The sequence below is a fragment of the Diorhabda carinulata genome, chromosome X, assembly GCF_026250575.1.
Source record: "Diorhabda carinulata isolate Delta chromosome X, icDioCari1.1, whole genome shotgun sequence".
NCBI classification, from domain to species: Eukaryota; Metazoa; Arthropoda; class Insecta; order Coleoptera; family Chrysomelidae; genus Diorhabda; species Diorhabda carinulata.
In genome coordinates, this window is record NC_079472.1 from 31,017,532 (window position 1) to 31,030,169 (window position 12,638).

General features: G+C 28.2%; 1 protein-coding gene and 1 long non-coding RNA gene across 6 annotated transcripts in view; one reads left to right on the top strand and one right to left on the bottom strand.

Moving 5' to 3' along the window:
• Positions 1-12,638, top strand: part of LOC130900950 (uncharacterized) — a 172,625-nt gene that overhangs the window by 89,227 nt on the left and 70,760 nt on the right. The gene's annotated exons all lie outside the window — the stretch shown is intronic.
• Positions 1-12,638, bottom strand: part of LOC130900939 (zinc finger protein rotund-like) — a 167,220-nt gene that overhangs the window by 56,569 nt on the left and 98,013 nt on the right. For 2 of the 5 annotated variants that reach the window (XM_057811955.1, XM_057811954.1), the window contains exon 6: positions 8,092-8,118. The exons of the other annotated variants lie outside the window; for them this stretch is intronic. In XM_057811955.1, coding sequence (XP_057667938.1) covers positions 8,092-8,118 — 27 coding nt within the window. The remainder of the gene's footprint in view (positions 1-8,091; positions 8,119-12,638) is intronic. 5 annotated transcript variants of the gene reach the window in all.

Consider the following 12,638-nt stretch of genomic DNA (forward strand, 5'->3'; position numbering starts at 1 on the left):
CGACATCTCTTTTACCTATTCATCTTTAGTTGCTTCTGTTGTTTTTACGTTTCTCTATGAAATAATTATATATATATATATGTAACCTCAAACCAAAAAGATGGTTTTAAAAGAAGCACGGTTATAATTTTAATGTCAAACATAAGATTGCCCAACAACATCGTATCAAATAACGTGTGTTGTATTTCTAAAAATTTGATTTTAATTTAATCTCGACGTCGCCCGTCATGCATCACTTAACTAGAATCATCTTGACACCTAACGGGTTAAGATGTTCTATTATAGGAAAATAATGACTCACGTATTTTTTGGTACTTTTACTTTATACCATTAGGCGAGAAATCGTAATTATTTTCTCAGAAAATAACACGGCCAATGTATATAATTTTATCTGTTAGTGTAACGATGTGAGTTTGAGAGAGAAAAAAACAACATCGGTCGGTTAAATTAGTTCTTTACTATTGAAATTGTACATTTTTTTTATCATATTGGTATTCCTATTAGTTGATTTTCACTACCCCATCGGCTTTCCATTTTCTTTTAACCATAACTTTTAACTAAAAAGAAAGTGATCGAAAAATTCTATTCATCGACTACAAACAAGCATTTGACAGTGAAAAGAAGGTGGAAATTACCATATTTAACCATAACCATCTGAGGAATTTGTAATGAATGCTGAGGTAAGGCGAGGTAATGGACATTGCATTTGATGATACTAAAAGGATATATATTTTATATCAACCCCTGTATATGGAAATTGAAAGGGGGATCTTCACAAACCAGAAACAGTTAAGATAAATCATCTCAGCTTTGTACCTTCAACAAATTAAGGTACAAAAATCTCATTTTTGCATTTTAGAATTTCAAATTGAAGCTAAGCGTCAAAGATGGCTGAAACTTGGTTGTGGTTGTATAATCCATAGCCTACGACGAGGGAGAAACTTCACCTTACATTTTTGTCACAGAGAAATATCATTTGTTATGGAAATAAGAGATTAATTACCACCGATACCCCTTTCGATTTGCAACAAAAGGTACATGCTAACTAGATCGCACAAAAACCTTTTTTTTTCTCACCATTGTGGCCGTAGCCATTCGGAGATTCAAAATATTTATCGCTTATCAATATTGATGATCTCGTAATATTGACAAATCTATCAAACCTTATAAAAAGGAGACAGGTACGAAAGGTAATTTGCATGAAAAAACAACTGTCTTTTAGGAGATTTTTGGGATAGGAATTTAGGGTTGAATGCAACAAATAGTAAGGACGATTATATAGGAGATGAATTACAATTTTAAGAAAAAAATCGTCCGAAAATTGTTTCGTTTTGTGTCTCAATTCAATAAAAAACAATTTGAGGAACATTGATATCAAATAAAAATAAAATAATGAAATCAAGTCTTGATTTTAGGACTGAAACGTCAAATTTGTCTTTCGGAAATTAAAAAATAACTAATTTCATTATATATAAAAAGTCTGAGGAATTAAAGAAATTTAAAGTGAGAGAGTTTGAAATTCGTAAATTTACAAAATTTAATAGTGGGTTTAAATAAAAAATATGAGCGATACCGGCAAATTAATACAGGTTTACCTTTTTTTGTACCGAAAACGCTTTCTCTAAAATTGTGAAATGCTTGTAAATTTTGACGAATTTAAATGTTAATGGTCTTATGTTGAAATTAGAATGTGCGTGGGATAAGTGTCCATTTGATAATATTATAATTTAATCGTAGTTTAAATTATTGTGTTCTATTTTTAATTCAATTTCCAACATCAGTTCAATTCTATTAATTAAGTAGCAGAGTTCAAATAAATGCCGTGTAATTTGACAATCGTCCAAAAAAAATTGTGTCCTTTGGTGCAAAGAACGACGTGACAAGCGACGAGTTTTGATGGTCGAAAAAATACCAATAATGGATGACGAATCATTCTCCATTACGACGATGTGAGGCTTCACAAATCTGTTCAAAAAAATTTTGACGTTTTTGAACAGTCAAAACATCTTATTCCCGCAGATCAAATCCCGCTAAATCAAATTTTGTTGGTACCTCAATCCGAATGGAAAAATGGAAACGTTGTACTTTCTTCCAATCATTCTTTTTTTGTTCATTGACTATACAGTGCGTTTTTATTATAAATAAAATGGAGTAGTATGAATATGAAATTCGTAATTAAAAGTATCCATGACAACAACGAAAACGTGTGAAATTGAAAGGGAATATGAAGTTAACAAGCAGAAAATCATCCAGATGCGTGGGAAATTGAGGTTTCAAGGAAATTAGTAAAGAACTAATCTAGTATTTGAAGTATCTGACTCCCTCGAATGTTATAAAGATACCATACATCGATATTAAAAATCATTCAATCGAATCGATGATTATTTTTAAAGAGGCGTTGATAATTGCGATGGAAACTAGATTTACATAAACAACCAGAGCATCGGAAATCACTGATTAGTGATTAGTCATTAGTCGCAATGGAAAGTGGCATTCCTTGTGGTATATTTAATATTTAATGTACTTCGAAATCATTCTAAATAGTCGAGATACCAATGCCAAGGTGTCTAAGAGTTTGCTCAACGTTGTATTGAAAATTTAAACCCTAAAATATTTATAATTTGTAATAATTTATTATACTACTTCTGGTAACGATTCACAATACCCAAAGAAAACGATTTAATCGACGTGTATTGATATAAAACTTTCATTATCTTTAATATTATTATCAATATTATTAACGAGAGAATCCGAAGTGCTTACCAGCAATACTATGTGAAAGATTATAGCTTCGTCATAATCAAAGGGATACAAAAAGCAATCGGGTTCAATGGGGATCAATGTCCACGCTTAACTCTCCTTAGACTCGACCAACTCACTCCTTTCATATTTCAAATTGAAGGACTTGATTTGTTCAGTGTTCTTTGACCAAAACGAACAACTTACCTCAAGATTTAAAAAAATAAATTTTTTAAAAACATCGTATAACTTAAGGAGGGCATAAGGCAAAAAAATCATGAAGTAAATTGACCGGATACAACTGCCGTTATTAGATTTTTATAATTTTTTTAATTACACATATAGATTGGAACTGACTAAGTCATTCCAATTCAATTTGCGATTATTTGGCAACTAATCACTAACAAGTTTTGAGCATTTTTGAAAATTAGACCAACCTCGATCAACTTCGGAGTATTGAACTTACACATGAAAAGTTTTGACTTATTCAACGTTGACGTTTGAATATGTATCTTTATATAACGATAATGAGGTTAATTTCGATTTTAGTTTGTTAGACTATTTGATATTATAATGTTTTCGTTGACATGTTGAATGAGTAATAAAAATATTTGTTCATTTGTATCTGTCTCAATTTCCATATTAACGAACTTTCACATTTATTTCTTTATTGAACATTTATCAATAAAATATTGTCAATGAAGAACTTTTAGTAGAATTTTTGTATTTTGAAATCTCAGTTATTTCTTCCAACGTGTTTCATAATTATTTATTACAAAAATATTTATTCATAGTATTACTAATATATTTTCGAATAATCGTTTTAATTCCATTTAGTTTTTCATTTCTTATATGTTTTTGTTGCTAAATCGTTTTGATTTTATGTTTTTTATGATGAAAAGTTGACGTTTAAATCTATTTCGGTCTTAATCAAAATACGACTCGCCATTCTATTAATAGAGATTTGAAAATGGTTCAAAAGGAATCGAATACAAACAAGCTAATAATATTGGAAAGGATGTAGGCAATTGATTGTTGTACGAAATTGATATTGATAATTATTGATATGATTATGCATGAAATTTTTCAACAATTTCTATATATTTTTGATAATTCAATAATTTCCTATTCGAAAGATCGAACAGTGATTTTGGAAAACCAAACAATTCTGAATTTGGCCGGGAAATTCAAGCAATTTGTCATGAATTTTGAGATTTTTTGGAAAATTCAAGCAATCTCTGAGCAATTTTCAAAAATTCAGACAAATGAATATCATTGATTTTATATTTTTGATAATTCAAAAATTTCCTATTCAAAAGATCGAACAGTGATTTTGGAAAACCAAACAATTCTGACTTTGGCCGGGAAATTCAAGCAATTTGTCACGAATTTTGAGAATTTTTGGAAAATTCAAGCAATCTTTGAGCAATTTTCGAAAATTCAAACAAATGAATATCATTGATTTTATATTTTTGATAATTCAAAAATTTCCTATTCAAAAGATCGAACAGTGATTTTGGAAAACCAAACAATTCTGAATTTGGCCGGGAAATTCAAGCAATTTGTCACGAATTTTGAGAATTTTTGGAAAATTCAAGCAATCTTTGAGCAATTTTCGAAAATTCAAACAAATGAATATCATTGATTTTATATTTTTGATAATTCAAAAATTTCCTATTCAAAAGATCGAACAGTGATTTTGGAAAACCAAACAATTCTGAATTTGGCCGGGAAATTCAAGCAATTTGTCACGAATTTTGAGATTTTTTGGAAAATTCAAGCAATCTCTGAGCAATTTTCAAAAATTCAGACAAATGAATATCATTGATTTTATATTTTTGATAATTCAAAAATTTCCTATTCAAAAGATCGAACAGTGATTTTGGAAAACCAAACAATTCTGAATTTGGCCGGGAAATTCAAGCAATTTGTCATGAATTTTGAGATTTTTTGGAAAATTCAAGCAATCTCTGAGCAATTTTCAAAAATTCAGACAAATGAATATCATTGATTTTATATTTTTGATAATTCAAAAATTTCCTATTCAAAAGATCGAACAGTGATTTTGGAAAACCAAACAATTCTGAATTTGGCCGGGAAATTCAAGCAATTTGTCACGAATTTTGAGATTTTTTGGAAAATTCAAGCAATCTTTGAGCAATTTTCAAAAATTCAGACAAATGAATATCATTGATTTTATATTTTTGATAATTCAAAAATTTCCTATTCAAAAGATCGAACAGTGATTTTGGAAAACCAAACAATTCTGAATTTGGCCGGGAAATTCAAGCAATTTGTCACGAATTTTGAGATTTTTTGGAAAATTCAAGCAATTTGTCATGAATTTTGAGATTTTTTGGAAAATTCAAGCAATCTCTGAGCAATTTTCGAAAATTCAAACAAATGAATATCATTGATTTTATATTTTTGATAATTCAAAAATTTCCTATTCAAAAGATCGAACAGTGATTTTGGAAAACCAAACAATTCTGAATTTGGCCGGGAAATTCAAGCAATTTGTCACGAATTTTGAGATTTTTTGGAAAATTCAAGCAATTTGTCATGAATTTTGAGATTTTTTGGAAAATTCAAGCAATCTCTGAGCAATTTTCGAAAATTCAAACAAATGAATATCATTGATTTTATATTTTTGATAATTCAAAAATTTCCTATTCAAAAGATCGAACAGTGATTTTGGAAAACCAAACAATTCTGAATTTGGCCGGGAAATTCAAGCAATTTGTCACGAATTTTGAGAATTTTTGGAAAATTCAAGCAATCTTTGAGCAGTTTTCGAAAATTCAAACAAATGAATATCATTGATTTTATATTTTTGATAATTCAAAAATTTCCTATTCAAAAGATCGAACAGTGATTTTGGAAAACCAAACAATTCTGAATTTGGCCGGGAAATTCAAGCAATTTGTCACGAATTTTGAGATTTTTTGGAAAATTCAAGCAATCTCTGAGCAATTTTCGAAAATTCAAACAAATGAATATCATTGATTTTATATTTTTGATAATTCAAAAATTTCCTATTCAAAAGATCGAACAGTGATTTTGGAAAACCAAACAATTCTGAATTTGGCCGGGAAATTCAAGCAATTTGTCACGAATTTTGAGAATTTTTGGAAAATTCAAGCAATCTTTGAGCAATTTTCGAAAATTCAAACAAATGAATATCATTGATTTTATATTTTTGATAATTCAAAAATTTCCTATTCAAAAGATCGAACAGTGATTTTGGAAAACCAAACAATTCTGAATTTGGCCGGGAAATTCAAGCAATTTGTCACGAATTTTGAGAATTTTTGGAAAATTCAAGCAATCTTTGAGCAATTTTCGAAAATTCAAACAAATGAATATCATTGATTTTATATTTTTGATAATTCAAAAATTTCCTATTCAAAAGATCGAACAGTGATTTTGGAAAACCAAACAATTCTGAATTTGGCCGGGAAATTCAAGCAATTTGTCACGAATTTTGAGATTTTTTGGAAAATTCAAGCAATCTCTGAGCAATTTTCAAAAATTCAGACAAATGAATATCATTGATTTTATATTTTTGATAATTCAAAAATTTCCTATTCAAAAGATCGAACAGTGATTTTGGAAAACCAAACAATTCTGAATTTGGCCGGGAAATTCAAGCAATTTGTCATGAATTTTGAGATTTTTTGGAAAATTCAAGCAATCTTTGAGCAATTTTCAAAAATTCAGACAAATGAATATCATTGATTTTATATTTTTGATAATTCAAAAATTTCCTATTCAAAAGATCGAACAGTGATTTTGGAAAACCAAACAATTCTGAATTTGGCCGGGAAATTCAAGCAATTTGTCACGAATTTTGAGATTTTTTGGAAAATTCAAGCAATTTGTCATGAATTTTGAGATTTTTTGGAAAATTCAAGCAATCTCTGAGCAATTTTCGAAAATTCAAACAAATGAATTTCATTGATTCTATATTTTTAATATTTCAAAAATTTCCTATTCAAAAGATCGAACAGTGATTTTGGAAAATCGAACAATTTCCAACAATTATGAATTTCGACGGAAAATTTAAGCAATTTGTCATGAGTTTTAAGAGTCTTTGGAAAATTCAAGCAATTTAAGAAAATTCAAACAAATTAACATCATCGCTTTATATTTTTCATTATTCAATAAGTTTCCATTCAAAACATGGAAGATAGATTTTAGAAAATTCCAACAATTCTGAATTTTGCCGGAAAATTTAAGCAATGTCATGAATTTTGGCACCGTATTGAAAATTTAAATAATTTTTCAATAATTCTTGTTTTTTTAAAAAAATTCTACTAATTTTTCGAAAATTAGATGGTATATCTCTGAAAAATTTAGGCAGATCAGTTTTCCAAGATATTTGGAGAAAATTCAATTATTTGTAGGAAAATTTCCTATGAATCTTGAAAAATCAAGCAATTTTGGAAATCTGAAGCAATTCTTCATAAATTGACTCTAAGCAGTTTTGGAACTTTTTGTGTAGGGAATTTCTTAATAATTAAAAATAAATGAGGCAATTTCTATCGAATTCAAGTAATTTTTCAACAATTTCGGATTTTCTGGGATATTCAAAACATTTTTAAACACTTTGGAGCTTTTATAAAATTTGGTAAATTTTGGAATTTTTCGTGCATAATTTCATGAGAATTTTTGAAAATTCAAGCGACTTCTATCGAAATTTGGCAAATTCAAGCAATATTTCAACAATTTTTGGTAACCTTGGATAATTTAAGAACATTTAAGCAACTTTCCATAAGTTTGCAACAATTTCTAGAAAATCGAATAGTTTCTGGAAAGTCCAAGCAATTTCTAAGTGTATATGGAAAGTTTAAGCAATATTTCAAGAATTTTGAATATATTTGGAAAATTTTCAAGATTTTTGGATGTTTTAGAAAAGTATAAGTAATTTTCAACAATTTTTGTTGTTTTGGATACTTCTTTAAACCAGCAACATTATTTGATAAGTATTTCTGAAAAATTCGTATCAATAAGAAAATTATCAAGTTCCGAAAATTTTGCGTATAGAATTTGTTTTATTACAAAAAAGATTTAAACAATTTGAGTAAAATTTTTATAATACTATTTTATAAATTATATAAAGTTAATGCGAATTTGGGGGTTTAAACAAATTTTTGCATCGATATTCATGTTGTAGGTTGATTAATATTATTACGGAAATTGTCAATGTCAAATCGTATTTTGATAGAGACCGTCAATTTTATTTAAATATATTTTCCAAACAGATTACCCCTAAAATCTATTTAGTCTTATTATGAAACTAATAAGATGAATCAAAAATTTAACAATTAGTAAGAAAATGTTTAGACTCACTTGTTGTTTTGATGAGAAATTAGGTATCTGAAAAAAAGAATGAATTCAAACAGTATCCGACAAGATAACCCAAAAAATTTTCATCTAAAAGATCACAAATCAAAAATAAATCGGGCGGAAAAAGGGATGCTTTAAATCATTCAATAAATGATTTTTTTTTGGTTTTATTTTGGCGGATACCGTATTTTTGAAAAAATTTGGCGTGGAATCGCCCGTACTAATCGATCAAAGTTATTCGTCGGTATCTGGGGCAGAAGCAGTCAAAGGACTTCAACCACTTATCGACACTTTTAAATAGTGGTAAGCATGTGAGGATGATGTCAGGTGTTGTGGGGAAACATTTACAAAGGTAAATGAGGTTAACTACCTTTTCGAATAAGAGTAAATTCTAATCTGTTGATCTGTATTATTATCTGCTATAAATTTATGTCGCTATCTGAAATCTGATATATGGAATGAATAATTTATATTTTTCATATATATGGCGATGTTAATATTTTTTTTTGTACTCGCTGAAGTGGAACAATATAAAAAAATTTCTTGATTTTGATTACGTCTTTTGAAAGTGTAATTTTTGATGTATATTTAACGTGCACTCTATTTTTTCTACGACTATTTGTTTTAAGAATGTTTTGCGTTATAAGTTTCATCTTTTTTTTTTTATATATTTTTCTAATCAGTAGCCTTCATTTTCTCGTTGTACCGAGATTTATAATACATATCGAAAATTACTTAATATTTATAAGAATTATGTATCACTGAAGCAACAATTTTGTATCCTACTTGACTTCACAATCTCTAAGCAATTTTGGATCTTTTGATGTCGGGAATTTCTTAAGAATTGAAAAAATGATTTGGAAATTGAAATTTGGAAAATTCAAGTAATTTTCCAACAATTTTACTAGTTTTTAGGAAATTTAAGCAATTTTGGATCTTTTTGTGCAGAATTTTTTAAAAATTTTGGAAAATTCAAGTAATTTCCAAAGAAATTTGGAAAATTCAAGCGCTCTTTCAACAGTTTTGGATTTTTCTGGGTTTATTCAATTTTGCTATATTTAAGAAAATTTAAGAATTTCTAAACCATTTTGGATATTTTCAGAATTTCATAAGAATTTTAGAAAATTCAAGCAATTTCTAACGACATTTGGAAAATTCAAACAATATTTCAATAGTTTTGGATTTTCCTGGAAAAATCAAGCAATTTCTAACGAAATTTGGAGGAAAATTCAATCGATCTTTCAACAGTTTTGGTTTTTGCTTGATATTCAAGCAATTTCTCAATAATTTTGCTAGTTTTTAGAAAATTCAGAGAATTTCTAAGCAATTTTGGATCTTTTCGTGCAGAATTTCATGAGAATTTTGGAAAATTCGAGCAGTTTCCAACAAAATGAGGAAAATACTAGCGATCTTTCAATAGTTTTGATCTTTACTTGATATTCAAGCAATTTCCCAACAATTTTGCTAGTTTTTAGAAAATTCAGAGAATTTCTAAGCAATTTTGTATCTTTTCGTGCAGAATTTAATGAGAATTTTGGAAAATTCATGCAATTTCTAACGAAATTTGGAAAATTCAAAACAATATTTCAATAGTTTTGCTCGTTTTTAGAAAATTTGAGAAATTTCTAAGCAATTTTGGATCTTTTCGTGCAGAATTTCATGAGAATTTTGGAAAATTCGAGTAGTTTCCAACAAAATGAGGTAAATACTAGCGATCTTTCAACAGTTTTGATCTTTACTTGATATTCAAGCAATTTCCCAACAATTTTGCTAGTTTTTAGAAAATTCAGAGAATTTCTAAGCAATTTTGGATCTTTTTGCGCAAAATTTAATGAGAATTTTGGAAAATTCATGCAATTTCTAACGAAATTTGGAAAATTCAAACAATATTTCAATAGTTTTGCTCGTTTTTAGGAAATTTGAGAAATTTCTAAGCAATTTTGGATCCTTTTGCGCAGATTTTTATGGGAATTTTTAAGCAATTTTGAAGCTTCTCACGAATTTTTCAAAAGTTTCAGAAAATTCAAGCTGTTTCTAAATAATTTTGGATCTCTTTTTAAGAATATAAAAAATTTCAAGCAATTTCGTACGAAATTTGGAAAATTCAAATAATTATTTAACAATTTTGGATTTTTTAGAAAATTCAAGCGATTTTTCCACAAATTTGAATGTTTTCGGAAAATTTATAGTTTCTAAGCAATTGTGGAACTTTTTGTGTAGGTTCCAGAAAATTCAAGCAATTTGAAAAATTTAAGCAATTTATTAAATCTACTGGATTTTTCTGGACAATTCAAACAACTTCTCAATAGCAGATTTTGGAATAGTCAATTTATATCTTAAATATATTTAATTTATTCATAATTCTTAATCTATTTGGAAAGTTTGATCAATGTATCAATAATTTTGAATTTTTTCGGAAAATTCGAGGAATTTATCAACCATTCAACTTTTCGGAAATCTAGTAACATTTGCCGTTTGGAAAATTGACGCAAATAGTGAATATTCGTACAGTTTTTTGAAAAAGTTTACAATTTGTATTAAATTCTGAGAAATGAGAGAAATTTCTTATGAAATCTAGAAAATTAATCAATTTCCCAATAATTGTGGAAAACTCAAGGAATTTCTCGACTATTTTGGATCCTTTTGGAAAAGTCGAATAATTCTTACATGATTTTGTATTTTTCAACAATATTTTCTGGAAAATTGAATCATTTGTAAATATCTTTACTAAAGAGTTCAAGAATTCGTAGAAAATTGAATAAATTCTGAAAGAATTTAATTTTCGATGTTTATGAAACTTTCTACAAAATTTTTCAACAATTTTTGAAATATTCAACCATATCTTTAAAAATCGGCTAAATTTCTACGAATTTAAGCAATTTTTCAACAATTTCAAATTTTTATGAAACAATATATAATAAATAAATTTCCGAAATTTTTGGATATACCTGGGATATTATATTAAAAAATATATCTTCCAATTGATAAACTGAAAAGTAATCAACGTCAGCGTCACAAAATAACAAAAATAACGAAATTCAACCCACCAGAAGTTGATAAAATTCCTAAAACAGTCACACTTTTCAAATATTCCGACTTAAAAAGGTTTCAGCCATCACGAACTGTTACTTTTAATTCAACTATTTTTCAAAATATACTTCACATAAAATTCAAATTCAATCAGATAAAGCACCAAGCACTCTTTGCTGGACTAGATTCCACCGAAATATCAGAGATTCTTTCAACAATAACCCAAAAATTACGAGGGTAAAACAATAGTTCACATTTATAAATAGTAGAAATAGAATAGAAATTTTAAAAACCCCCCGTATCATCGTGAATGTCGAGGCTCTAGTTCTAGCTTGGAGATCCTGCGTATTTGAATAATTTTGATGAAGCAGCTGCATTCGTGAATGATGGAATAGATAATTATTCAAAATAATTAATATATCCCCCGTATAAGTGTTTCACCTATAAATGTCCTCGTCAAGATCTTCTCAAGGTAATTTGTGAAACAGGTGTACGTCTGTTTTTATCGAGGGTGGCTGGGCCCGTCTTCCAACCGCTGCGTTTTCCCATAGCTCTCGATATTAAAAATGACGTCACAATTACAATATTTTACGAAACTACGGGGAACGTTTTAGAGGGCGTTTGTGATTATAAGAGATTTTTAAAAATATCTCGTTTCATGTAAAAAAAAAACTAATTTTGCGCACCCTCTTTTTAAACAGGAAACAGTCGACAACGGAAACGCGGACTTAATAGGCCAAAAAAGGCGGTCGGGGGAAATAGAAAAATAGTTATTTTTGTTACTTTCTCATTTGGTTCTCAAGGAAGTTCAATTAAAGGGAGGCGTGTGTGTCTTATTTGTAGCAGAAAATTAACCGTAAATTCACTATTTTGATTTTGCGTTGCCTTTTTGGATAGAAAGTATTTGTTGCTAAACTTTAGGTCATTTTTGATTAGACGTTTCGACCTAATTTATCAACACGTTCGTTTGTTTTTACGGAAATTTCTTAAGAATTAAAGAAATTTAGCAATTTCTACCGAAATTTGGAAAACTCAAGAAATCTATCAACAATTTTGGATTTTCCTGGAAGATTCAAGCGATTCTTGGCGAAATTTGGAAAATTCAAGCAATATTTCAACAGTTTCCGATTTTTCTGAGATATTCAAGCAATTTCTCAACACGTTCGATAGTTTTTAAGAAATTTAAGGAATTTCTTAGCAATTTTGGGATCTTTTCGTACATAATTTCATGAGAATTTTGAAAAATTCAAGCAATTCCTATCGAAATGTGGACAATTCAAGCAAACTTTCAACATTTTTGCTCGTTTTTAGAAAATTTGAGATATTTTTAAGCAATTTTGGATCTTTTCGTGCATAATTTCATGATAATTTTAGAAAATTCAAGCAATCTTTCAAAATTTTTGCTCGTTTTTAGAAAATTTGAGATATTTCTAAGCAATTTTGGAATTTTTTGTGTATAATTTCATGATAATTTTAGAAAATTCAAGCAATTTCTAAAGAAATTTGGAAAATTCAAGCGA